The sequence below is a fragment of the Ciconia boyciana genome, chromosome 13, assembly GCF_034638445.1.
Source record: "Ciconia boyciana chromosome 13, ASM3463844v1, whole genome shotgun sequence".
Classification (NCBI taxonomy): Eukaryota; Metazoa; Chordata; class Aves; order Ciconiiformes; family Ciconiidae; genus Ciconia; species Ciconia boyciana.
The window spans coordinates 17,227,422-17,254,969 of record NC_132946.1 but is presented as its reverse complement, the minus strand read 5'-3'; the positions used below and the strand labels follow the sequence as shown (position 1 = coordinate 17,254,969).

General features: G+C 50.0%; 1 protein-coding gene across 1 annotated transcript; it reads left to right on the top strand.

Annotated features, from left to right (window-relative positions):
• The first annotated feature begins 15 nt into the window (after positions 1 to 15).
• TRAP1 (TNF receptor associated protein 1) lies at positions 16 to 27,548 on the top strand. Its single transcript, XM_072878424.1, has 18 exons — positions 16 to 170; positions 5,136 to 5,303; positions 6,732 to 6,814; positions 7,216 to 7,356; positions 16,044 to 16,115; positions 16,858 to 17,018; positions 18,250 to 18,359; positions 18,548 to 18,621; positions 21,075 to 21,230; positions 21,617 to 21,737; positions 21,866 to 21,935; positions 23,140 to 23,287; positions 23,814 to 23,999; positions 24,591 to 24,729; positions 25,244 to 25,329; positions 25,809 to 25,954; positions 26,350 to 26,422; positions 26,699 to 27,548. The coding sequence occupies exons 1-18, from the start codon at positions 83 to 85 to the stop codon at positions 26,798 to 26,800; spliced, it is 2,124 nt and encodes a 707-aa protein (XP_072734525.1). The 5' UTR covers positions 16 to 82; the 3' UTR covers positions 26,801 to 27,548.

Sequence of the window (27,548 nt, the reverse complement as noted above, 5' to 3'; positions counted from 1 at the left end):
CGTCCCCCGCGCGCCCCGCCCCGTGACGCCATCGCCAGGCGCCGGCGATAGAGCGGCGCCGCGTGAGGCGGGAGCGCGCGGCATGGCGGCGGCGGCGGCGGCGCGGCGGGGGCGGTGCCTCGCGGCTCTGCTGCGCCCCGGGGCCGGGGCCGGGCCGCGGGCGCCCGCAGGTGAGCTGGGGCGGCCCCGCCGCGCCGTCACCCCGCCGTCAGCGGGCGGCCGGAGCCTGCGCGGGGCCCTGGCGGGGGGCGGGCCTGGGGCGGGCGGCGTGAGGGGGCGCGCGCCCCGCCGGGCTGCGGGGGCGGCTGGTCTCCCTCGGCGGGGCCCGGGCCTGCAGCTCCGCCGGCGGCCGCGCTCCTTCGCCTCCCCGGGGCTGCTCTCGCCGCCGGTGCGCGTCTGTCCCGTCCTCCGGGAGGTCGGGAGCGCCCCGGGGCCCGCGAGTGCGCGGGCAGCGTGGCCTCGCTGGCGGCTGGCGGCAGCCGCCGGCCGTTCTTCAGGGGCGGAAGGCGGGCGACGAGCTGCCGTGGTGCCTGCCTGTCAGCCCGGGGAGCCGCTCGCCCGAGCTCCGCTCTGCCGGGAACAGCGACAGCGGCTGGCAGCGCCCAACCCTCCTGTTGGGAGGCGAGCTCCTGTAGGCTTACATAGGGCATATCGCACGCTCAGGCTCACTTCCTGGCTCATATAGGGTGTACGGCATGTCCAGGTTCATCCGCTGGCTCATACAGGGTGTGCAGCATGTCCAGGTTCATCCACGGGCTCCTATAGGCTGTATAGCATGTCCACGTTCATCTGCTGGCTCGTACAGGGTGTACGGCACGTTCAGGTCAGCTGGGTGCTGGGGAAGGAGCAGAAGGCGGCGGCGTTTCGGTTCCAGGCCGTTTCAGCACTAGAGAACCTGACAGATGAGCCTGAACCGTTTGTGTTTCCTAGGGGTGAGCTCAAGATTTCACCGAAGAGACCTGGTGAGACTGAGGGCTGAGAAAATCCAAGCTCTGAGGTCTCGATTACGGGATGTATTGTCTTATCAAGGCCGTAGCGTGCAGGTTTGGAAACGCACTTGTGAGTTGTCATCAGCCGAGGCATGGTGAGAAGCTTCCCACATGTCTTCTCCCTCCCAGCTGTGAGCTCAGTATTTCCTTATCTGTCCTCTGGCTCCTAATCGACAGCTTTGTAAGTTGTCAGTGCGGTCTGTGGTTTCCCTGTGGGTTACGAAGAGAAAATGTGACAGAGGAAATCGTGTGACAAATAGAGTTGCTATCGGGGTCAGATTATTAGACTTATTGTGCCGTCGAGTGCCGCTTCGGTGTTTCTGGGCAATTCAGTTCTTCCACCACGGAAATCCCCCGTGGCTTGTTAGCATTCGTGTCTGAGAAAGAAGCCGTGTGCCTCCGTTGGGTTAGACGTACTCCAGCAGAGGCAGAGTTTTATTCCTTAACCTGTCATTCAGGTCCTTCAGGGGGAAAAATAGTGAGCAGAAGCTGCGTGGGGTGCAAAATGAAGAGGGAGCAGCAGGAGGTGGTGTCCGCTCACTTGGATGCAGGCGGAGGTCCCTGGCTGCGGGGACAGCCATCTCTTCCCTTCGGCCATGCAAAGTTGGCAGCGTTTTCTCTTGGCTCTCGCGACGCTGAAGGCTAAAAGCTGGTGCAGAGTTTGATTCCGGGAGATGTGTTGGTGTGAGCAGATCAGTCAGGGACTCTCTTCTCCCTAGACTGGTACAGGATTTGGTGCCTAGCTAGAGAGCTCTTTCTTCTAATGAGATCTGAGCTGGAAGCGTCTTATTGCTAGTGCTCTTCTTTGCAAGAGCATCCTCGCGACTGCACAGCAATCGAGCTATTACGGTAATTTCTGCTGACCTAAATTCTCCTTGTTTTGAGCCGCGTACTGCTTTGTGCTCAATTTCCCACCCTAAATTTCTAACTGACGTTTGGCTTGGCTAAATGCTCACTGCAGTCCTTTTCCCAGAAGAGCTTGTGTTTCCTGGGCGGTTGGTTGGGTTCGGGAATCACTGAGCCATCCTGGTGCCCAGATTAAAAGGAGCCCCTGAGACCGAGGGTCCTTCTCTTTGCTGTGGCGTGTTCCCCGTGTGCGAGGCCGCTCCGTGGTCATATGCACAGGATCACTTAGGATTCAGAGAGAACTGGAAGCTGGAGAGTAATGTGGGTATCTGCTGTCTTTACAGTGCAGGTGGGGCAGTGATGCAAATAGGAAGGTATGTGGACTGTGATAAAGCTCAGCATTAGAATAACTCGATATAAAAATACTTGATTTGCCCCCGCACATCACAGCGCTCAGCTGGGCAAGAGCCATTCCTTCTTTGTCTCGTGGTCTTAAGAATTTGTTTCTCAGCCTCCTTCCAAGTATCACTTAACCTGTTAACCCAGCAGAAACTTTCTCAACAGCTTTCGTGTGCCGATAATTGTGGTTTTCTATCTAGAACTGCCTGGAGCCTTTCCCCTGCTGGCCAGGCAAGGGCTCTGCAAGAGACAAATGGTCTGAAGATGCTGCAGCTTGCATTTAATGAGCCTTGTCTCTACCTGGCATAGGACAGGCTGTTAATTAAGGGTGATAAGACCAAACATTACACAAATCCAAAAATAACTTCTGAATTGATGGGTGGTGATTTATTATTGTGCTTTAGAGGTAGGGAGACAAAAAATGTGAATACATCAAAAATTATGAACAGCTGTAGTTTCTAGAGTCAGCTAGTGTTTGTGGGCTGGGGGTTGACCTGTTTGTTGGCTCCGGGGCCTTGCTGCCTGGAGATCTGATGATAGAAGTGGCCTTAAGGCTAGCACGGAGCTGCTGCTGATCTGCTTCTCTTTTGGATTGTGGAGTCAGGGAGGGAGCAACATTCCCTCTTTTATTTGTGCTGGTTGGGAAATGTGTGTGTGTGTGTGTATACGTACAAGTGCAGATTTTTCAGAGTATCCTACACAATCTAGCATAAAATTAGTATAAAATATGTAAACCCCATGTAAATACATAAATAAAATATGTAAACCCTGGGCTGATTCAGGCCCTTCCTCTTTGAAGCTCAACAGGCTGGACAGCCACACGGTGACTTCTCTGCTGCTTTCCACTTCAGTCACCCAGGCTGTTTTCCTTGTTGCTTTCTCAGATGAGCCCAACAAAGGCAGTCGAATGAAAGATAAAGAATATGTCCTGTGATAATGCGGCAGAACTGTTTGTGATGCAGAGAGTGAACAGTTATGTGTGTAGGAGGTGTTCAGATGCATTAAGAACTATTTGTGGGTTCTTTTCTTTAAGGGCAGAATGACTGGGGAGTAATTCAAGCTTCTGGCTGGAGAAGTGCATCTTGATTCAAAGCTTTCTGTGAGGAGGAGAGGAAGAATGAGGACTGACAGCCTCCCCGAGCAGCTCTTGGGGATGAGGTGCAGGACCAAGAAGCACTGTTAAGGCTCAGGGGTTCATGTTCACATGATCTGGAGTGAGTGAGAGCCCAGCCTGCTGGTCTGGAGCAGCAAAACCTGTTCTTGGTGACCATACTGGCTGTAGTACCTGCTAAGGTGGGCAGGAGGTTAGCAGAGCACTTGTGAAGGGAGCCTGAGACCTCCCAAGATGAGCTGGAGGATGACGAGGGATGTTGGTGAAAGGGCTGGGATGCCAAGTTCGCTCAAGGGCTGTGACAAGGTGGAGGAGGGTTTAGGAGGGAGCTGAGCTCTCCCAGCGTGTCAGCTGGACTGGAGGGCTGTAGACGGCCAAAGAAGCTGTTTCCAGGGAGGTCACAGGTGCACTGCGGGGACTCTCACCATGCCAGTGGTTCTCAGTTTGGTCTTTGGGTGGTTTTGTACCCATTTGTCTAAAGAAAGGACACCTTGAAAATGTGCCTCTTGCAGGCATGGGGTGTAGGGTTTGTCTCCTTTCCTTGCTTGATGAAACAGCTTGCAAGCACAGAGTGAGTCGTAAGAAAAGCCTGGGCTTGTCACTGCTTCCAGTCACTTCTGTTGCTTATCCAGCTTCTCCCTGCTCTGCCCAGGCCATCCTGGTCGCTCCTCTGCCTCCCAAAACAGCCCCAGCTGTTTATGTTCATTGTAGGGCTGGGGAAGGCCAGGTCACCCCCTGGCCCCAGTGCAGCTGCATGTTCAGATCATAGAATCATTTAGGTTGGAAAAGACCTTTAAGATCATCGACTCCAACCATATCCACACCCTCCGGGCTCTTACTCTGGCACAGGCCATTCTCGCTACAATTCAGAAATCACACCAAGTAACTGGCTTTGGACGGAGCTCTGTAGGGCTGTAAATGGTCTTTTTGTGGCCAGGTTTGGCTTTGTTTCATCCCCCAACAGAGAGAAGACTGTTCCGTTCACCTGGGCACAATGGAAGGAGGAGAACTGGGAATCCCTAGCCCTTAATGGGGCTTGTGCCATTTCCTGACTTGTGTCTCATTTTCCCTCCTGATTGCTTTGTTGACTAGTGGCTTTGTTGCTGCACGTGCTACTTATCCCAGAGCTGGCTTTGTTGGAGGATGTAGTCCCTGTGCTCTGTTAACTGTGCTCAGACAGTCAAGGACCAAATATTTATTGCCATAAAGTAACTCCAGCTGGCTGTAGGGGCCACACAGTGCTGGCTGGAGTTGTTCTTAGGTAGGGGAGTGAGCTTGTGAAGGAGCTGGTTACTGTCGGCAGGAGGAAATAGATTTTGGTGCCTAGAGGCCTGCTTGATGGTAAGTGTTAGTACAGCATCCAGAGAAGCTGCGTGTGCAGCAGAGGCATCTCCTGGAGGTGCAGGCTGCCTTGCTTGCATTGGGGTTTTACATTTTCATTGGCAGTAATGTGGAAGTTGAAGCGTTGTCTTCAGCTTCGCCAGGTAACAGCAATGAAAGCTGCAGACTGCCTCTTCCTCACCAATTAATTCATTGTGAGAGCTACTAATTGTCATCTTCTGGCTAGAATTTTAATTCAGAAGAGACAGTCTAAAGTAGCAACTTGCCCTTCTTACATAGTGAAGGCAGTGCCGGAGGGAAATGGTGGGTGTTCGATTGCGAGGGAACTTCAGTCTTGCTTGGACAGTGTAACTCCCCACGGGGTTGCTTAAATGGGACCTTTAAAGAGTGCTCCTGTTGCTGCTGATACTTGTGATTTATACTGAAATATCTTGAATTGTGTCTTCTAGCAAAAGGAGCAGCATGTCTCCAAAGACAAATACTCCGTCGTTGGAGCCTTCAGTACAACATTCCTGCCACCAGCGTTTCTGCTGTCCGGACATACAGCACACAGACAGCGGAGAACAAGGAAGAAGAGCCCCTGCACACCATCATCAGCAACACAGAGAATGTGAAAGGTGGGCATGAACATAGGTGTCTTGTGGGACCACTCTTGGGGTGCAGGCAGACCCAGGACAATGTCTGGGTGCAGCTGTGCCCTAACTATGAGGGTGAGCCCTCTGCAGTAGTGTTTCTGCCTCTGGAGGAGGTGCAGGTATTGGTCATCGCATCCTAGCTGGCAGACTACAGTTTGAATCTGTATTGCACCATCACCGCCCCAAAACTGGAACATGTAAATCAGAATGGCCTTTACTGAGAAATGAGGCCATCAAGACTGCGGGAAGAAGTTGCATCTGTGGGCTTAGCCAGGATATTAATGGTCACACATATGTGTAGAGACTCTGCAGGCACTAGAATTTGCCTAAAAAGAGACTTTTTGTCCCAGAAGCAAGCTGTGCCTGCCCAGGTCATTGCTGTGGATCATGAAGGTCTAATGAGTGGTTAGAATGAGTTGCTTTGCACATCTCCAGGGAGAGGTGCTTTAAAGCAAAGTCACATGAGTTATTCAAGCACAGAAATAGCATCTTAACTCCGTGCTCCCGTGGCTTTTCTGGCAGGTACCTTTGAGACTGCCAGGCTGTGAAGCCCCCAGTAGGGTGATGCACTGCTCCTGCTGCTGCCCACACCCCAGCTTCACCACTGTCACTGGGGAATGTAGGTCCTTGCCAGCAGGGCATGGCAGAGGTGATGTGTGACCCATAGCTTCCCCCATGTTGCTTCAGGGTTCTCTAATGCCTCTAGCAGGAGAAATGCTATTTTTAAAAGGCCAAGGATGGTCTTGCAGCTGAGATGTTTTGTAGTGTTATTCTTTCTGAGGAAAATTCTCTTTCTGGGTACAGCTGCCTACCTGCATAGGTGGCTGGACATATGCACTCCCTTGCCTGCTCCACAGAGACATTTGAGAATCTGCCTTTTTCTGCTTAGGGCTCCAAGTATTGTTTGGGCATGAGAAATGCTACCTGGCTGTAGAAGCTCTTGGAGCAGCGCATGTGCAGATGGTTCCCTTGAAAATCAAGTCAAGGAAGAGTATGGAAGGCAGGCTATAAACCACAGGAGGCACTTGAGAGAGCGTTTGGGGATTTCATGGAGCCACGCATTAGGAACAAGGGGAACCACCTTTCACTTCTTGTTTACTGATTGCTCTGCAGTCCAGACATGGTGACCAGTGTGCCAGTACTGCAGGCTTTGACTGCCTTGAGGTTTGTGTGCAAGGAGGTGAGGTGCAGAGGCCAAGTGTCTGCTTGGCGAAGCATGCTGCCTCATAGGGGTGTGTAGACAACACCTTTGTTGTCATCTTGTTGGAGGCCACAGCTACCTGTGTCCCATCCTGCTTCAGGCTTTCACTCCTGGGAAGCTGAAGCACGTGGTAAGACTGCAGTTTTGCCTTCCTTCCCAAGAGGACCCTGGTGAAGTGCCTTAAAGGTGTGTTTGTGATTTCATTCTAGGTGCAGCCTCTAAACATGAGTTTCAGGCTGAAACGAAGAAACTGCTGGACATTGTTGCCCGTTCCTTGTACTCGGAGAAGGAGGTAAGGAACCCACTAGTTGCCAGTAGATTTTTCTGTTGCAAAGCCCTGTCTCTGGCAAGGGGTACCTCCAAAATGGTTTTGCTGGGAGAAGCCTGCTCAGTTTCCCAGCAAGTCCTGTGCTGTTCATATGGCATGCTTTCTTGAATGATGTTTTCTTAAGACACCTTGAAAATGTGTTTTCAAAACAATTTGTAAGTATGGCCAGGTGACTCTGTGAGCCTCAGAGCCTCTGCACCTTAATACTGAGTTCAGACAAACTGTTCTCCTGGCAGATAATGGGGAAATGCAGTTCTTTTTCTAGCGAGCTGGGAATTTGTTTCTGAGTAGGCAATGAGTTCCCAGGTCTCTGGGAGTCCCGTGCAGTGGATGAGGCAAGGTTTCAGGTTGTGTCTCATCCCCAGGTATTTATCCGGGAGCTGATCTCCAATGGCAGCGATGCGCTGGAGAAACTGCGTCATCGGCTGATGGCAGAAGGGAAGGCCTTGCCAGAGATGGAGATCCATCTGCAGACGGACAGTGGAAAGAGAACCATCACGATCCAGGTACCTCCCTTTAGTAACAGGAGAGCGTTATTCTCTGCTGCTCTCATCACTAGCCTTTGTCCTGTGAAGGATCAGTGGAAGCTGAGTGGCAGCACAGTCCTGTGGATTCCCAAGCTTGCCTGAAGAAGTGTCTTGTCTTCAGCTGAACTCTGGTTCATAAGGCTGTAACCTCAGGATTTGATGAGAAACCACCAATTTATCTGCTCCCCACTTGCCCCCATAGGAAAATTTCACAGAATCACAGAATCGTATAGGTTGGAAAAGACCTTTAAGATCATTGAGTCCAACTGTAAATGTAACACTACCAAGTCCACCACCAAACCATGTCCCTAAGCGCCTCATCCAAACGTCTTTTAAATACCTCCAGGGATGGTGACTCAACCACTTCCCTGGGCAGCCTGTTCCAATGCTTGATAACCCTTTCAGTGAAGTAAAATTTCCTAATATCCAATCTAAACCTCCCCTGGCGCAACTTGAGGCCATTTCCTCTCATCCTATCACTTGTTACCTGGGAGAAAAGACCGACCCCCACCTGGCTACAACCTCCTTTCAGGCAGTTGTAGAGAGTGATAAGGTCTCCCCTGAGTCTTCTTTTCTCCAGGCTAAACAGCCCCAGGTCCCTCAGTTGCTCCTCATCAGACTTGTGCTCCAGACCCTTCACCAGCTTCGTTGCCCTTCTCTGGACACGCTCCAGCCCCTCAATGTCTCTCTTGTAGTGAGGGGCCCAACACTGAACACAGTATTCAAGGTGCGGCCTCACCAGTGCCGAGTACAGGGGCACAATCACTTCCCTAGTCCTGCTGGCCACGCTATTTTTGATACAAGGCAGGATGCCATTGGCTTTCTTGGCTACCTGGGCACACTGCTGGCTCATGTTCAGGTGGCTGTCAACCAACACCCCCAGGTCCTTCTCTGCTGGGCAGCTTTCCAGCCACTCTTCCTCAAGCCTGTAGCGTTGCATGGGGTTGTTGCAGCCCAAGTGCAGGACCTTGCACTGAGCCTTGCAAGTGCAATTTGCTGCTCCTTCCTTCCCTGTTAGGAACTACCAGTAGCTTTTCTCCCCGTACCTTGCCTGGTGCACTTCCCAGGTTGTGTGTGCATTTCTCACTAGTGGAAAAGTTGGGAGTCTGGTTTCATCCTGACCTTTGGGAAGGAATTGTCACCTCCTTAAGTCAGAGGTGTTACGTGGTAGCTCGCAGACCTTCCCTCTCACCTCAGTCGCTGGGAGATGCTGGGGTGGTGAGAAGAACCTCCCATTGCTGATTGTCTCTATCTCCTCCTGCTCCAGGACAGGCCAAGTCCAGCTGATGCTGAGGTTCTGCCCTAACATACAGGTGGGACTATAGATTGCGGCAGTACCATAGCACTTATCTGTCCTCCTTTCTGCAGCCCTGGTTTTGATTGTTCCCTACTGGTGACAAAATGCTTAGCAGGAGGGGGGTGATGAGTGTAAGCATGCTCACCTGTGGGCCTCAGTGTGGTGAGGGAAGGTGGAGCTGGTCCTGCTCTCTGTACTTCAATTGCTCTTGTTTGTGGCTGTTGTCCAGGGTGGAAAGCTGCAGCTCTGTTTTGGCGTTTTCTTGGCAAAGCTCTTAATGCAAAGAAGGCAAACTGGTAACTTTCCTCGTGGACCATTGTCAGCTGTGAGAGTGTAGCTGTGGACTGTTCTCAGGAGAGCGGAGAACGAGGCAGAGAGCAGTAAGTAAAGGCTGACCATAGCAGGTCCAGGGGAGATGTGGCACAGACAAAGCACATGATCTGATATTTTTCACGTGGGACAAAAGCACTGGCTGTTAGATGCTGCTCAGTTATTTTGTACTTCTGTTTGTCTGCAGAACAAGCAGCTGTGGTTGCCATGGGGAAGTTAGTGATCGTCAGTGGGCAACACAATCGTCAACCCAAAGATTCTCAAACTGTAATGCAGAGGCTTTGCTGTTCCTATCACACCTGACTATTGCATTTTTCTGACTGCTGTGCAACACTGATTCTTTAATGAGCTCTCGTTTAGCCCCAGGTAGGGTGTCATTCCTGTCTTGCTCTCGTCTTTCCCTTTTGAGATCATAGCAGACACATAGCTTCTGACTCCGTCAAGACATTCTTACAACTCATGTCCTGTAACTGTGGAAGCTGTCCCCTTCTTCGGCAGCTTGGTTAAGAGACCTGTTTGCCCACCTTGCAGATAGGGTGCATTTGACGTCATATCCAATTAGATGTGTTAGGGATTTGTCTTTTTATAACCCCCTACCTGGCTGCCTGTGCATCTGTAATGCAACTAAGTGAGTCTTAACTAGGAGGCTTTTAACTGCAGCAATAGTGCACTCTGAGAAGGGAGAGAGAGCAGCGCTACTCCAATCTCTTCTAATAGGTTTGCCTTCTCAGTAGTGCCTAAAGCTCCTTACCTCCAGTGAAGGGTTTATTTATAAACTCTTGAAGAAACATATGGCATATAACAATTGCTTTGAGCAAGCCTCATTCAGAACATTTCCCTACCTTTCAGGAATGCAAAGGTGCGAAAAAACTTGCCTGCAAGGACTGAGGCAGAGGTGGACTTGTGTCTTAGTTGCTGTTTTGGTTTCTGTACTCACTAGGACCCACCAAAACAGAAGCAGCAGGTCCCTCATGTGTTATCTGTAGTAATGGTCAGCCCAGTTTTTTCTAGAAAGGTCCCATTGTCTCACTCTGACCCCTAGGTCCTTCTCCTCAGATCTTCATGCTGCTCGTGGCCCCTGGATCTGCTGGATCTCTCCCCTCCCCTTCCAAGCCCTGTAGACTCTCTTTGTGTCTCACTAGTTGAGAAAAGGCAGGTCTGTAATGTGTGATGGCCTCCGTTACAGGCATGTTCCTGGGGGAGATTATCTAGCTCCTGTAAAGGACTACCTTCATCTCTGTTAAGTGACTGCAGTTCTGCTTACTTCTCTGCCAGGACTGCATTTCAGTTGTAAGCATAGCAAGGCTCAGAATTTGAGTGTGATGTTCTGATGCAGGGATATTCTGCCTAAGCATTGCCAAGTGTTGTATCTGCTAAGAGGGAAATGTTCACTGTTTAGTTCCCTGGATTACACCACCTCGGTTCCTTCACCAAAGCCCTGTTGTTTTAGCAAATTCCACTGTTTCCTCCACCCCTTTGAAAACTGCTTCGTTCTGTTTCTAGGACAGCTCCACCTGGTAGCAGCCACAGCTTGCAAGGTCAGATCTCTTAAGAAAATCCACATGAAAATGTTAAGGGTGTGTTTTCAATGAGGACAGATCTGCAGAGCTCTGCAGTTCTGCGTGCTAAGGCTTTACAGACATGTTTTTGGACCCTTTGAGGTGGGAACAGAGAACCCCTTACAGACCCGAAAGCCCTGTGACCACAGAGCTCTCCTTCAACACCTGCACGAGGCTCCTCGCAGCCGGCTGGTGACAGGCACTTGGCTGTGGTGCAGTCGGTGTTGCTGCTACGCAGCTCTGCCATACCGCTGCGTCTGGTGGTAACTCGGTGTTTGTGTGAGCTCTCGGGGGCTGGAGCCGTTCTTGTTGCTGATGCTTAATTTAGGGCTAGGACAGTGCTAGCAGTTTAGAGGAAATTGTTTGAAATGTTTACAGAGCTAATAGCTGCTGCTGCTGCTGGGTGAGGGAGTGTCACTGCTGTTTTAACACAGGTAAGCAGCATAATTGCTGCCAGAGCTTGGGCTGCTCACTCCTCTTTGCTGGGCTTTCTTCTCACTGTTGCAGTCATCCAAAATCAGTGTCTGTGAAGCCACAAAATAACAAGTTTGCTGTGTTTGGGAGGAGTTAAAATGACTGCAAACACCACTCCTCCTGCAACAGCTCCCTGTATCACTGAGCAGATCTCTCCTGGCGTATGAGTTAGAAACAGTCTGCAGCAAGGACTGGACTGTCCTGAGGCTCTCGTAAGGAGCTGAGATGTTTGAGCTTCAGCAGTTCAATGCAGGTGCACCTGCATGTCCAGCAAAGCTTGGTGCAGGTGGGGGAGCCAGTCCCCCTCCATGCTGGGTGGTGTCCTGGCAGCCACCCTGTGGTACCAGGCTGCAGCAGAGAGAGGGTTATGTCCTTAGCTGTGTGCAGCATTGCAGCATCCGTCTGCCACTTGGGCTTGAGGAAGCAGGGGAGCAGGAGATGGACAATAATGCGGGTAGAGATGGAGGGGTAAAGCTGGCTGTACTTGGACAAGCCTTAGGTGGAATTAAGCTTACAGAAATGTGCCACTGATTGCAGGGGTGGGTTAGAGCTTCTAGTTGTTGCATCATCTTTAACGAATAAGCTAGGGAACCAGAAATTTAATAATCTCAAATAACCTGTAGTTTAGGGAAGGAAGTGCAGAATCTTTTCTTCTCTTCCTCTTCATTCCAGAATAAGAGCATGTCACATTTAAAAATGGGAAATTCAAAGTGGATAAAAGGAAGTACTTTTCTGAACACTGGGCATTTAGACCTAGATGGGTGGAAGCTGAGCCAGCAGCAATGCTCGGCGTTGTTGAAAATAATGTTAACACAAGGTATTGGAAAGGAAAGGAAACCTCAGGCTCTCTGCTTTGGACAGCTTCCACGTACTAGACCAAGATTACCTTGTATCTGTATGCATCATTTTTTTTGTGCCTTTTCCGTTTGTGACTGCTGCAGATGCCCTATTGATTCTAAACCAGAACGCTGCTCCAGTGCGGCTGCTGTCCTGGTCTTGTGAATTTTAAGTCTCTTTAAGCAAGGTATTTAAATAACAGGGGGGACACTTGCTAATCGGACATTTGGGGATTTTATTACCTCATTAGTTGGTGAAAGCAGCGTGTCCTTATTTTATAACGTAGTCAGTGTTCTTCTGATGCCCCGTTGAGATTTTGCACTGAAATAAGTGTTTCAAGTGTTCGTTTTGCAACAAAGCAAAATGAAAGGCACAGTAGCTCAAGCATGTACCTCGAACTGCAAGCATTCTTTCAGATGCAGCCGTAGCAAAGGCAGCAGTTAATGGTTAGTTAATGGATTGTTTGGTGTAGTGAGGCTCTGCAATACCTTAAATTGGACTCAGGCAATGAGCAAAGATGTTACATTACCTAGGTTCTTGTTTACCAGCCAAACTAAGCAATTTGTTGTTTTAAACTAGATTTGTTGCTGTAATTATGTGCAGTTTGTTTCTGCTTTACCAAAAAATATGATGTGAGTACAAGAGCTGTGGACTGACTGACTTGATGAGACAGATAGTGGGCCTGAAGGTGTTCATTTACCCCTCCGTCAAGGAAGATGGAGGTCCTCAGGGCTGCGGAGCAAACACAGGATTTAATGGTGGGAGCCCTGAGGTGCTGCATGCCCGGCAGTTATCCAGCCATCGTTACACGGAACGGTCTCTGTTTGCAAACGTCCAGCACCCATGCCACAAAGGTTAGAACAAAGTTCAGAGAAAGCACAAAGGTCCTGTGCAGTTCAACAGCAGGCTTTCTATCTGGGAGGTCTCCACACACAAAAAGGTGCTAAAAGCAATGTTCAGCTGCTGTCTCTTCCAGGTAAATGTTACTTAGTTTAGAAGTGCAGTTCAACAAGTGTGGCCATAGAGCTCGTCATAGTCCCTCAGAAGATGGGGTGAAGGTCTGTAGCCTGTTGTGTTGTCTTGCAGAGGGACAGGGCTGTAGAGGGGATGGTTCAGGGGGAGGCTGTTCACTCTGCACCCTAAGAAGTCCCAGAAGGGAAATTCAACCAGGTGAGTAGGTTGTTGTTATACTGAGTTACAGAAGGGCTTCTGTAATTAACCTTCAGCTAATGAAGTGTCAGCGCATTGAACTCTGTTTCATGGTATACAGTGGCTGGTTTCTCCAAGCTGTGGAGAAGCATTTGGCACTTTGAACTCTGAACGTATCCCTCATGTCGTGTAATTTGTGAAGCCCCATGTACAATTTGCTTTGTGCCTTTACAAATAACTCTGCTGTGGCTGTTTTCAGCCTTATAAAACTTTTCTTGCAGACTGAAGGGAGGGCTTGAAACTGTCTGCAAGGGAAGAGAAGTTGTAATGTTGATGGTGGAGCAACAGCAGTCTGTGCATTTAGGCTGGCTGATCGCGGGCAGAAAGTGTTTGCAGAGGGTTGTGTGGTGACACAGTGGTTCCTGGCGAAGACGCCTAGAGGCCGAGCAGCAGCCTGGGCAGCGCGGAGCGCGGCGAGAAGGGCAGTGGAAGTCCCGCCAGCTCCTTTCTTGGATTTCATGGAGCTAGTGCTGCCAGCGCTTGCGTCGGCCCAGCCCGAGGCAGGCTGTTCGTGGGCAGGTTCATTTGCTTCCCGTCGCTGAAGAGGGCCTGCTCTGCAGAAGCCGAGCTCCCGTCTCTCTGCCGCTGCCACTTTATTCCCCGTTCCCCGGAGCAGCACCATCTGGTGAAGGGAGCTGAGAATCGCAGTGCGAAGGCTAGCCGCAGGAAACGTGTACGCTGCAAGAGCGGTTTGAATCTCGATGGCATTTTCATCGTAATCCGCCCAGGTGTTTTCCTGCAGTAGGAAATGTCTGCTTTGCCAGGATCTTTGGCCGGCCACCTAAAAGGACGCTTTACGCTTTCCCTATTAGCGGCTCGGCACTGTTGGGGGAGCAGACCGTTTTGAGCTGTGCTCTCTTTGTTCGTTGCCATTCACCCTCACCAAACTAGTCTCCAGGAATTGTCATTAAGCGTTTTGCAATAAGTTTGGCAGGGAGTTCGGAATTCAATAGCCAAATAAATTCACGGGTTAGGGATATATTTTTTTTTAAACATACTGGAATTTGGGAATTACATGCTGTGCTATAAATAGGAGTGGATCAGAGGAGTTAAGAGTTCTGTTCAGGGTCTGTCATGAACAAAACCTGAACCAGATGCTGAAAACTTCTTTTCTGGCTTTTTCTTCCCTGGGGGAAGGGACCATGGCAGATTCCTGAGATTTTGCCATACCCTGTTTGTTTTTCCTGGCTTTCCATCTCTCACTGTTGAGATCTTTCTGGGCATCATCCCTCCTCTCAGCCAAGACGACTGACTGGCCTTACCATATTTAATCAAGGGGAAGGTGTTTCTGTGCTGTGACTTGTGGGTATGCAAAAAAGTCTTACCCACACGGCATCTCACTCAGTAACCTCACGAGTTGACCACAGCTTGATCCTTCAGTGGAGTTAAACACTAGATTAAAAATATGTACTGATGTTAACTTACTTTGATAGTAAGCAAGCCCACTAAATGCCCCACATGGGTGGTAGAGGAGTGCTGTGCCAGAATTCACTCTGGCATCTCACCTCCAAGCCATCTAGCAGCAGCCAGTTCTGCGCTAGCTCGTTTTGCTGACTCCTGCACACCGAATCCCACCCCTGCATTAGCAGCACTGGAAGTGTGTCAGCCTGCTTCTGGATGTGCCGGCTGCTGTCAGCTGTGATAACTGCTCACAGGTACTCAAGTAGAGCTGAACTCCTCACATGAGCAAGAATCAACTTTCACTTGGCTAATTTTCCCACTGCTGCCGCCTTACGGAGTGGCTCAGAGAACCTGTAAGAGTGGCTTCTCAGGATGTTTCTGTCAGGTAGAGAAGCTGCTGGGATTTGGGAGGGGGAATGGCGCTTGGTTTTCAGAAGTGGCATCCTGGAGGGCATTAGCTTGCACTTTGCTTCTGTGGAAGATGTGTGTGGAGCAGGTCTCAAAATACATTGGACTACAAAGTGGGAAAGATTTTTGTTGGGGTCCTGTGTGAGAGAGTGGCCATTTCTAGCTGGGGTTTGCTGTTACCCGTGTTGCCTTGGGGTCACGCAAATGTGTTGTGCAACAAATGAAGTTGCAGCCTAGTCTGAGGCTTGCTGCAGCCTTTTCTGGATGGTGCTGCTGCAGGGTCTGCTGCCTGAGAGGCGTGCGCTAGCAGCAGGGAGTTGTTTATCTGCATGCAGGAGTGCAAATCTGGATTAAACTGGGGAATACAAGAAACGGTGTGCCTTCGAAGCCTGGACAGAGCACTGTGAGGCATGGCCGGTGCGCTGCACTTCCAGCTGGGGTTAGACTGTTCCCATGGGCACTGCAATATCCAGCTCTCGGGGACCTGGACACTGAAAGCTTCATACTCAAGTCTTGTGGAGCATAATGTGAGGGGGAGAGGAGGAAGGAAAAGGCAGAGTAGATGGAGATCAGTGGCTGTGGTGTTTGTAGACAAGAGACTGCATTACCTGAGAGTTAAGGGATTCACTGCTCTGCCACTGATTCCTGGTGTGAGGGCATCGGTTCCCCATCTGCGGATTGGAAATAAGCTGCTTCTCACTGTTCCTCAACTCCCCTTTGGACCTGTTCAGGAATGGAGTGCCTCTCCATTCCTGCCTCTGTACGTGCCTCTGTACGTGCACGGCACAGCGAGGCTGTGACTGGGTTGAGATCTCTTTCCAGCACCATCACCCTGTGCGTTTTTAGAGGGATGTAGAAACCAGCCTGTCTTAGCATGGTTTTGTCTTCTCTCGAGAAGTGGCTTGAGTCTCTGAGCTTTCTGGTAGTTTATAGCCACAAGGCAGCTGTGGCTGCCCCTTGGAGCTGTGTGCCTTTTGAGTCCACTGTCCTGACCACATGCAGGTGGAGCCACAGCTGGACATCTGCTGTTGCATTTACTGCTCAGCTGGCTGGGAGAGAGTGGGAGTCAGAGGTAGAAGTTGCTCGGGTGCTGGTTGCTAAAGCAATGTTTCTCTACTGGTATTTCAGTTGCAATTGCTGTTTCTTTTCAGGACACAGGTATTGGGATGACCCAGGAGGAGCTCGTTTCTAACCTCGGTACCATTGCTCGATCAGGCTCAAAGGTAACTTGGGATGAGGCACCCCTTCTCCCCCCTTAGAAAAGTCTTCTCCAATTACAGCCACTTTTGTTCTCCCAGTAATTTCTCAGTCTGTTTTGTCCCTTGGCCCCCAGCCCAGCTGTGAAATTACACCCCTCTTGGAAGGTGAAACCTACCTGTGAAGTCTTCTAGCTCTTAATGGTCTCTGCTGTGTGCCGTGGGAGGCCCGTGGTGCCCAAGCAGTGCTAATGGGCCCTGCGTGTAATGCTGCTGCACCTGGCTGCCCTCACTCCCAAAAGCAAATGCCTTCCTCCCCAAGCCATCGTTATGGAGGGGCACATGCTCTTGGCATTCATCCTGTGTCCGGGAGGGCAGCAGCTGTGTCCTCATGCTGGCAAGTTGTTATATATATGTACCTGATGGGGTGGTTTTTTTCATCTCTGGAGTCACCATTTTAAGGTTTTGTGCTCCTGATTGAATGAGCCCTCACTTGTTTTCCTTTACTGCTCGTGGCAGTGAGCGTTGCCCTAAGCAACACTCCCCTTTCCCAAAGGTGCAGTCCTTGTGGGAGAAACCCTTTTCCTCAGGCACCCTCCTCAGAGTGCTGACGTAGAGGTGTGGGATGAGGGTAGTGGATAGCCAGGCTGTGGTACCTGGCATAGGGCTGTGTCAGTGCTCAGAGGAGCCCAGCTGGAGGATGGGTCGCAGCCTCCCAGTGGTACCTGAAGTCACTGCGTGCTGGTTTATATCTCCTTTGTTCCTCCAGGCTTTTCTAGATGCTCTGCAGAGCCAAGCTGAAGCCAGTAGTAAAATAATCGGCCAGTTTGGAGTAGGTTTCTACTCAGCTTTCATGGTGGCTGATAAAGTGGAGGTGTTCTCACAGTCTGCAGAGCCGGAGAGCCCAGGCTACCACTGGTCTTCAGATGGGTAAGGCTGCAGAATGGGATGGAAACATGGGGGGGCTGTGTCCAGACCAGGCATGGACTGAAAGCTGTGCAAAGCAAGTCAAGGCTTGTGTGGTCTTTCATGACCAGGCTTACTGGTTTAGACCCTGCTCAGATTATACATGGTAACAAAGTGTGGCCAGATGTGCCAGGGTGAAAACCACAGGGACAAACTTGCTTTTTCAGAGCAGGCGTGTTGTGGACAGAGTACCTGCCTCTCCTGTTCCTTCCCTGCTGGCACACAATCATCTTAGCAGTGCCCCAGATTGGAGAGACAAATTTAATCTCTTTGGTCTAGTCGTCCCCTGGCTTTTTGCTCAAGGGCACCCACAGTAGGCAGGGCTCGTGCAGTGCTGTGGCTCTGTAGGCACGTGTCTTCTGTGGGTCAGATCTGTGTGCTCATCCTTTGCTTTTTGCTTCAAGTTGCAAACATCTGTGATGGCAAAGCTGTGGACTGCTGGACCATGTTGAAATTGGAGCTCCTGGGAGTGAAAAGCTCTGCACCCCCTTAAAATCTCCTAGGAATAAAGCATTTACTTTAGGAATAAAGTTATTTAAATTCTTTAAAAAAACATCTTGTAACTGAGACATCAGACTGTCTTGGGCTGCAGGCAAGCTGCTGTATACTGCAATCTGTATTGCCACACACATTGAACACTTGTCTGTCATTGCTGCTGCTGTCTCTCCCCTGGGTCAGTGCTCTCACCAGTGGTTGATTCCCATATGGCTTTCACTTAGCAATAGGAACGGTCATCCAGAATGGGCTGTCTTCAGCAGAGCACAGCTGCCTGTCATTGTAACCAGTTACTGCATACTCCAGTGGAGATATGAATGAGGGCCCACAAACAAGTCAGAGTTGTCAAGGGAGAAGGCAGGAGCCTGGGTGTTACGGTCACTGTAGGAAATGTAGGAGAGGAGTTGAATGCTGGGCCCACACAACCTGAAGTTTGTTTGAAGTTTGTTTCCTTTTCAGTAGAGGCTGCTGGTGTCTTTGCAGAGCAGTGTGTCCTGGGTCTGGAGTCTCTGCAGGGAAGGCAGCCACATGTTTTGGGGGGGCTTCTCAGAGGCACAGAGAGCATTCACGCATTCAAGATTTTTTGCCTTTTCTTGGCACTGAAGTGTCGTGTGTGCTCTTAGTTTAATAAGATATTTTTATGTCCCATCATGGATGTATCTGAGGCACAAGCTGATACGGAGTCTGTTTCTAATCCTAGTTCAGGAATGTTTGAGATCGCAGAAGCATCTGGTGTCAGAACTGGGACTAAGATTATCATACATCTCAAAGAAGACTGCAAGGAGTTTGCAAATGAAGACCGAGTCAAGGGTGAGTGGAGGAGGGAAATGCTGTTACCTGCTGAGGGGCTGTGTGAAGTCTGTTGCTGCCCCTTGAGCGGGAGGTGAATTCACAGCGGTTTTCCTCTCCTGCAACACCTTTCACCTGCTGTTACTGAAGAAATTCTTACTGTGTTGTTTTCACAAATATGACTCCTCTATGTCTTATTTCCATTCCAGAGGTGGTGACAAAATACAGCAACTTCATCAGCTTCCCACTGTATCTCAATGGGAGAAGAATTAACACATTACAGGTGAGCAGGAGGGCCACAGGCAGGTCACTCGTGGAGAAGAACCATTGTAATCCTCCACTGGAGACAGGAAACAGAATAAAGCCACTGCTGTCCTTAGAAATCAGGGGAGGATTGTCCAGGATATCACAGACCCCGTAGTGATCAGTTAATTAGAACAAAATCCAGCAGAAGTCATGCCTGGAACTGCTTGTTTGCATTTGTTGGAGAGAATTCTTGCAGATTAGCAAAGCAGTTTCTATTTATAGATAACTTCTGGATTTTCCCTTAATCAGAATTATTATCTCAGTGCTTTATAATACTTATTTTAACTGTTTAAGCCAGGTGACATGTTAGTGACGTAGGGATTGCTCACATCGCTGGTGTGCTGACACCTCTTGCTGCAGTTCTCTCTGTCCTTCAGCATCCAGTCCTACCTCCTTCAGAGGTAGCCAGTGCCAGTGAATGGCTGGTTTTACTAGTGGCTCAGCTCACAGCCTGATTTTCCTCACAGCCCTAATCTGAGCACTGCTTGATGCTGGCATTTTCTGACCACTAAAAATTATATAGCAGCCAGATCCATTTTAGTCAGAAGTTCTTGGCCCAATTGCAGGGATCACCTAGGTGAAATTAATTATCTTTAAAACAAAAATCTATGAATAATTTTCCTCCAGCATCTCCTTTTCTGGTGGTTTAAAGCTTCCTCACCTAAGGGAGCAGGTAGAGTGTGTGTGTGGCTTTTTTTTTTGTTTCCTGGAATGTGGCACTGAATGCACAGGCTTTCAAGACTGTACTTAAATATTTTATCAGGTTAATTTATCTAAGGTTATGTAATTGGTGTTATTAGTCACTGATATTTATTTGGATTCCTGCATAATAGTGTTTCTGTTCCAAAGGCTTTCTAGCTGTTTCCTTTAAATTACAAAAACAGAAATAGATTTAGACAGCTCTTTGCTCTTTCTACTTGACAATCAATAGAACAGACTCCCTAGAGAAGAGTAGTACTAGAGCAAGGGGTGAAATGCCCTTAATAGTCATGTACTTTTATCTTTGTATCAGAAAGTCTGTTTTCCCTTGGGATACAGCAACAGCTTTATTCTCATTATGCTCCCATTTCAGGCCTTTTCTTTATCCAGGATCTTGTTTTTGCATTTTTTCCACACATCAACTTCAGTTCACTGTAAACAGAGACATAGTTAGATCCCTGGTGTGGATTTTCCTAGATAAGCTCTTGAATGCTTGCCATGTGGCTGACAATGTGGAGTTAGAGGCTTTTCCAGTCTAACTGTGATAACTGTAACTACAAGTGAGTCTCTGGGAAAGCGGCACTTTACCTGACTGTACCTTAGTACCCAGTTGAGTCCGTAATCCTACCTGTGGTCCTGCAAACCCTCCAGGACACTTGCGTGTGCTGGAAATGTTACAAAGCCACTTGTGGAACAAGGCTTTGAGGCAGAAGAAGCTTTAAGGAGTATGGCAGCATGGCAGGGCTGCCAGAGCCCCAAATCCTTCAGACTGGTAGGTGGAGGGTGGGCTGGATATTTATATTGCCCCCAGTGATCGCTCCTGTCATTCATTAGGGCTCGAGTAGAAAAGAATGGCAGTGAGTGTAGTGGACTTCACCCATCTGGAAACGTGAGATTCTTAGTTGAGTCCCCATGCTTGTTAAATGGGCAGAACCTCCCTCATCTTTGCTAGATGCTAGTCTTTTGCTGAGGTACTGAAAACTTAAATGTGGTGTGAGCATGGACTGAATGCTCCAGAAAGTGTTGGGGGGTTTAGAGCAGCAGCAGGTGGAAAGCACGGCTACAGGGAAGGACCTGCTCTGGAGCTCATGACTTTAACTCACATATTGATGTGTGAAACGGTACTGCTGAAGCACTTTCTGACCCTGTAGGGATGGCCGAGTGGTTCACAAAGCATCTCCTGAACTGCTCCAAAACAAATCAGCAGAAAACAGGCAATCCAGGAGTTGCTTCACAAGCAGTCAGCTGACCTTGTGGTGGGATAGTGACCTCCATCAGGGAGGCAGGTTGGTTGCAACAGACCCACTTAAACTTTCGCTTTTCTTTTGCTTGTTGGTCAGGCCTTGAGATACTGCCAGTCAGCTGAGCTGTGGTAACTGTCCAGGATGCTCTTAGCCAGTAGCAAGTGTGAGGCAATGGAGGTTAGCCAAATCCCTTTTGTTTTGGGCTAAACAAAGCTGCCTTATATATGTTGCAGAGCAAGAGCACCTCTATAGGAGGTGACCCGAGATCAGCTGAGGGGCAGTAATTTGTTAGTCTGTGATAACATGCCTGAACCATAATACATCCCACTGCCCTCGGGCTGTGCAGAGGAGTCTTGTCTCTTTGAAAGATCATGCTTCCTTGCTCTGGTGCCCTGGAGGTAAAGTGTAACTCTGAAAGAAGAGCCCTGTGCTGTGAGACTGCAGGTGTTGAGAGCTGATGGGAACTCATCTCCCTGCTCCTCCACAGGCACTCTGGATGCTGGACCCCAAGGACATCGGTGAGTGGCAGCACGAGGAGTTCTACCGCTTCATAGCGCAGGCTTACGACAAGCCCCGCTACGTCCTGCACTACAAGACCGATGCTCCCCTCAACATCCGCAGCATCTTTTATGTGCCTGAGCAAGTACGTGCCCTTCTGTCCAGGGAACAGTGGAACATCTGCCCAGTTGCTCTGAAGAGGAGAGAGAGAATAGGAGAGCTCCTTAGGGAAAGGAGGCAGCTAAGGCTTCAGAATGGCAAGGAGGAATATCCCGTGTGGCATCTCTGCAGTGGGCTGGGTGCCACAGGATAGTTGTGGGGGTACTGAGCCATGACAGGAGTGGGGAGATGGCTCAGGTAGGTCCCCAGGGAAGACAGCCAAGATTTCAGCTCTTGTTGTGTTCAGCACTGGTAGAGAAGACCAGAGTGTGACCTGGTCAGCTGGTGCAGCCACAGAGATACTGCAGCATAGTGTGCAGCTGGGCACCCTGCGCAGTCCTGGTGTTACCCTTCTGTCTCTTGTTCCTGCAGAAACCGTCCATGTTCGATATCAGCAGGGAACTGGGCTCCAGTGTTGCCCTCTACAGCCGCAAAATTCTCATCCAAACCAAAGCTGCAGACATCCTGCCTAAATGGCTGCGTTTTCTGAGAGGTGTGTGCTGGGACCAGGAATAGCGGGCTGTGGACCATGGCTGCCACAGGGGGTGAGGCGAGGGGCTGCCTTCCTTGAGCCTGGCACTTGTGTTTGCCTCACTGTTCAAGGGTTGCTCTGTGTTCCAGGTGTTGTGGACAGCGAGGATATACCCCTGAACCTCAGCAGGGAGCTGCTGCAGGAGAGTGCCCTTATCAGGTAAGCAAGGGGCAGATCCTGTGGACTGCTGAGGCTCTTCCAGTTTCTTGCTAGTTGAGGAGGGGACATTATGGGATAGTTAGAGGGTCTTGGAGAGACCTGGCATGTAAGCTGCAGCATTTCCGTGCTTGAGAGTTTCTGTAGTCTATAAAGTGAGTTGTTTCTTAGCCATGCTGGTCACATCTCAAGATCTGGGAGCAGTGTCCTGTGTCATACAATCTGCTGCCGCCTGCTTGGGCCACGTGCCCCTCATGTCCTAGACTGCCTTTCAGTATCTCTGGTCTACAGCAGTAAGAGTGGATTTGCTATTTAAAGTGTCTGGTCTGCACCACCAAGTGGTTTGGAAAACAAAACCAAACAGTAAGTCAGCTGTCAATACTAGGAAGCTGGGCCGTACTTTAGTGTCACTATTATTTATGTGTAGATCTTCAAACAGCACTTTGTGCCTCTTGTCTCCAGACTTCCTTCAAAGCTCTGCTGTGCTCACACACACTTTGGCAAAAACTGAGTGCCAGCCAGCAGGGTTTTCATTTGGTGCTGAGGCCCAGTCAAGCTGACTGCTGGCAGGCCAGTCTCCTCTAAGAACACCTTAGATCTGGCTTTGTTTTTCCCTTACTTTTTGTCCTTCAAGTCCCCTCTCAAACATCTGCCATTGTTAGAACTTGAAGTATAAGAGTAGGCTTTTACTCTGTGGCATTGGCACTATTATCTTGTTAGGTTTGACAGCTAACTTTGTATTCTACAGCTGGTGAATTGCCTCTACCTTCGCTATAGTCACCAAATTAGCCCTGTCACTTCACAGTGGATTTTCAGGTCTTCAGAAAGGGTTCCTCCAAGTATAACCCTTTTACAGCCACTTCCTTCCCGTGTTTAAGGGTAACTGTGGGAGTGAGGCAGATGCCCTGTGCACAGTGGGTTATGTACTGCAGCATCACTGAGTCACAAGTTACTGAAGATTTGAGCTTCAGCAGTACATTTGTACCACAGCCCTAGCTATCTCTCCAGCTCAAGAGCTGCTCTTGACCGAGATACAAAGAACAGATGTAGAGTCATGAGGGAGAGGACACAGTGGACCCAGAGTTTCTTCTTTGTCCTCATGTTTGCAAATGCATCACTAAAACACTGCACAGGGAGAGAGATGTTCACCTAAAATCTCTTGTCTTGGTCTAGCAGCTATCTTTAAAAAGGCTTGTTCCTGCTGCAGGAAGCTCCGAGATGTTTTGCAGAAGAGGTTAATCAAATTCTTCATTGACCAGAGCAAGAAGGACCCTGAGAAATACGCCAAATTCTTTGAGGACTACGGGGTATTCATGAGAGAGGGGATTGTCACGATAGCAGAGCAGGATGTCAAGGTACCAGGAGTCCTGAAGCACTGCAACTGGTGGGAAAGTGTATTGGCTCCTACCGTGACCTGGCATGAGAGGGACTGCTACTTCTCTGTGATCTTACACACCTGTGACTTGTGTTCCTGGGTCTAACAAGACCTGCATATTCTCTAGTGCCCTAACTCTCGCTCTTTCTGACTGGGTGCTGCTTCCCACTTAATTCAAGGCACTGCAGAGTCTCTGTACCCACACTATATTGTCAGCCCTCTCTGATGCAATATGAACTACAATGGGCAATAAAGTAGGGCTTTCCCCCTACTGTTGTCCTCTGCCTGGATTCCCATTTCCAGGAGAGCTTGACCTACATCCTGTCTAGGTCACTTTTCTACCTCCTTAATATCTGGAGCAGGAAAGGCGGGACTTAGAATCCCCTGAGCCTTTTTGCAGGGCTGGAAACAGGCCTGCATGCTACAAAGGGAATTCTTGGGGCTGGGAGTGCTCAGGTAGAGCTATAGTCGCCTGCCCTCAGCTCACAGGAGCACATTTCTTCCAGGAGGACATAGCAAAGTTGCTACGTTATGAATCGTCCGCCCTGCCTGCAGGCCAGCTGACCAGCCTGACCGACTACGCTTCCCGCATGAAGGCAGGGAGCAGAAACATCTACTACCTGTGTGCACCCAACCGGCACCTGGCCGAGCACTCCCCATACTTTGAGGCCATGAAGAAAAAGGACATGGAGGTGGGTGAGCAGTGTGCCACGGCCAGGGGAACAGCCCAAGCTACGGCATCAGTGGTCAGGGCTCACCTGGATCTCAGAGCTGAGCAGGGCAGTGAGGCCTGTGGTAGACTCCCGCTACTGCGGTGTCTTTGCTCAGGCTCCCTCCACTCAGACTGGCTACTGTGGCGTGAGGCCAGGAAGGACCTGTCACACACTGTGCAGGCGAGTTAGTACTTGTGCAGACATCTAGTTCTGACATCTGTTTAATACCCTCGCTGAGCTGCAGAGCAGGAGCCTTGGAGCTGCTGTGCAGGGCTGGTAATGGTGTTACAGGTGTCCTCTGCAGGCAGGTGGCCCTTTCAGGACTGGAGTCAGTGCTGGTTCTCACTTTTCATGGGGCAGCAGGACTTGTTCAGCTGCAGACCTGCCACCCATGGTAACAAGGCCTTCCGAGGGTTTGCTTTCATCTGGGGCCCTGAGCGATAGTCACCATGGGGTTTAACCTGCTAGTTTCCCTTGTGATGTTCTTGCTGGTTGTTGCAGAGTTGCCTTGGGAAGGAGGAAATGCTGTTACATCCCAAACAATGTGTTACTGTCCCTTTTTTGGCACAGGTCCTGTTCTGCTATGAGCAATTTGATGAGCTGACACTCTTGCACCTTCGGGAGTTTGACAAGAAGAAGCTGATCTCAGTGGAGACAGATATTGTTGTTGATCACTATAAGGAAGAGAAGTTTGAGGAGAGCCGCCCAGGTACTGTGAGGCTCCCCTGGCCCTTCCTGCTGCATGCAGTCCTGCTGCCCTGTGCCAGCCAGTTGAGGGTACACCTCCTCCAGCACTCTTGCAGCTCCTGAGCATGTGAGCAAAAGCACTCCTTTCCATCCTGCCATTCTCATGCTCTGAGGCAGCTTGCAGTTCTTGCAGGTCCCTTTCATCCCATGTGATCAAAGTTTAAGCAATTTGCTAATTTAAACAGATGGAATGTCATTTGTGGAGTTTCCATGATCTGAGTTTTAACAACATGCATACATCTGGTGCCCTGACAGAGGCAGGCAGGCATTAGCAGGGCATGAGCCTGCCCTCTCTGGGTATGGCACGGTCTGGATCAGGGCATATACGTAGGTGTGTGCTGAGTGGTGCTGCCTTCCCATTTCCACAAGAGAACAGATAAATGGCAGTATGAAATGGACTGAGCTCAGGAGTAAAGCTCACTGTCCATTGGCACACTATAGATGCAGGCTCAGATGTGCCCTCTTTCCCCTGCCAGCTGCAGAACGTCTGACAGAGAAAGAGGCTGAGGATCTGATGGCCTGGATGAGAAATGCCTTAGGCTCTCGAGTCACTGGTGTTAAGGTAGGTATTCTGTGCCTGGGTAACTGAGTACAGGAGATCCATGGAGGTAATAATCTAGGGAAGAAAGATGGTGGTTGACTGGGGATCTGCTGCCACAGATTTTTCTTTGGACCCTGAGTGAAATAATTCTTCTTCGTGCCTCCTTTCTGTAAATTGTATGAATGCTGGCATTTGTCGTTTGGATGGTCAGCATGGCAGCGGAAGAACCACATCTGAATGTGCAATGAGCAAAGCCCATTTTACTAGTTCATGCTCAAGATACCAGAAGAACAGGCTGGTGACTGTCTTGCCTGTGGACCAGTGGGGCCATTTGGGCCCCCAGCTTTCCTGCTGGTTTAGGCAGCTCCTGTGGGGTCGGGACGAATCATGTTGGGGCTTGGTGTGGATCTATGCTGAGGAGACCCCGAATCCTTGAACATCCCCCACTTCTAACCCATGTGCATTTTCCATCTCGGCACTGATTGCTGTTTTTGCCACAGGTGACTACACGACTGGACACTCACCCCGCCATGATCACTGTGCTTGAGATGGGGGCTGCCCGCCACTTTCTTCGCATGCAGCAGCTGGCCAAGACCCAAGAGGAGCGTGCCCAGCTCCTGCAGCCCACCCTGGAGATCAACACAGGGTAAGGGGGAGCAATACCAGTGCTAAGCCTGGGGCACTGCCGTCTTGCTGGGGTGGAGGCAGAGAAGAGGCAATGTAAGGCTCCCAATTAGCAGAGCCCTCCCCATTAAGTGCAGCATGTACCACAGTGCCTTGGTCTGTGAGGCTGCATGGCACAGTTGACATGAGCCACCCACACACGCTGTGTCCAGCCCTCTGAGGACAATGGGGGTTATAGGGACAGGATGGGAGAGAAGAGAAGCCCCCAGAACAGGAGCAAGGAAGATGGAGCTATTTTGGCCTTTAGGTAGAACCTTTTCTGTCCCACCTTGGCTCAGCTGCTCATTCTGGAAATAAATTTCTCATTTTGTGTCCAAAAATACCAAGTCTCAGTGTTGATCTCTCTCACTCCTACAGGCATGCTCTGATTAAGAAGCTTAACGAGCTGAAGGACAGTCAGCCTGATCTGGCCCAGCTGTTGCTTGATCAGGTGAGAGCCAGGCCTTTTCAGAGCCTCCAGAACCACCTTGCAGACCATGTGTGGCCAGGAACAGGGTGAAGCCCTTGTAGTGGGCAGGAATCACATCCTTCTGGGGTCCCACTTTGGGTATTTCTGGTACTTGTGGTCCATGTGTTTTCCTACCAGATGGCCTAGAAGACGTGCTTGGTCTCAGCATGCAAGTCCTGAAGAGTGACATTCACTTCCTCCCCAGCTCTCACCCAGCTTGCTCTTGCTGCTTATTTAATGCTTCATTCTCTTTTTCAGATTTATGAGAATGCCATGATAGCAGCAGGACTGAATGAGGATCCCAGACCAATGGTTAGCCGGCTGAACGAACTCCTCACCAAAATCCTGGAGAAAAACTGAGCCCCAGAAGACTGAAGGATGAACTCTGTGCTGATCTCTCTTTCCTCAAGTGCAGTCGCTCTGTCAGCTATTGCAGCATCTGCTTGCAGGGACTGTGCAGCGAGGGGTTCACGTGGCAGAGCGCCAGGGAGAATGCAGGGAACTTCCAACCCTCGCTGCACAGGGAGGAGCCAGTTGTAATTACTAGATCATATATCATCAACCTGTTCAAAGTGCGATGTTCTTAGTGGGAACAAAATCCAGAGGCTGCTGGTAAAACAATATGCCCAAATTTCTGACACAAGCCTGAAGAGCCTCATTTCATACTGTTTCTAGAAATGGCCTTTCCCAAAACAGATGTTGGCAGCAAGATTCCCAGTTAGGTCTGTGAATACACCCCCCCCATCCACTGAATCCCTGTGCACCATTGTGCTCCGAACAAGCACTGACAGAATAATTAATTTGTTAAGAAACCTCCACCTCTGACCTGGCAGGAGGAGTTTGCCAGCATGGAGATAGATTGCTGCCATTAGCAGACACAGATACTGTTGGTGGAACATGTCAGTACAATCCCATGGCAGAAAAGATCACCGAGCTGCTGGATAATTGAGTTCATTCTGGTCTTGCTGTGGAGAGAGGGAAGTAACTGGGAAACAGCTTTCCAGCGTGTGGCTTTCTGGAGAGTCTCCAGGGGTTTTGCCTCTTCTGTGGGATAAACTGCATGTCTAGCTGATCTGTATTTATGATAAATAAACTCCTTTTCCAGACC

Bases quoted from the DNA above. Each gene is read 5' to 3' on its own strand.
- TRAP1 (XM_072878424.1), top strand. From the start codon at position 83: ATGGCGGCGGCGGCGGCGGCGCGGCGGGGGCGGTGCCTCGCGGCTCTG. The intron at 25,330-25,808 runs GTAGGTATTCTG...TTTTTGCCACAG, and splicing joins CTCGAGTCACTGGTGTTAAG to GTGACTACACGACTGGACAC. The intron at 25,955-26,349 runs GTAAGGGGGAGC...TCACTCCTACAG, and splicing joins ACCCTGGAGATCAACACAGG to GCATGCTCTGATTAAGAAGC.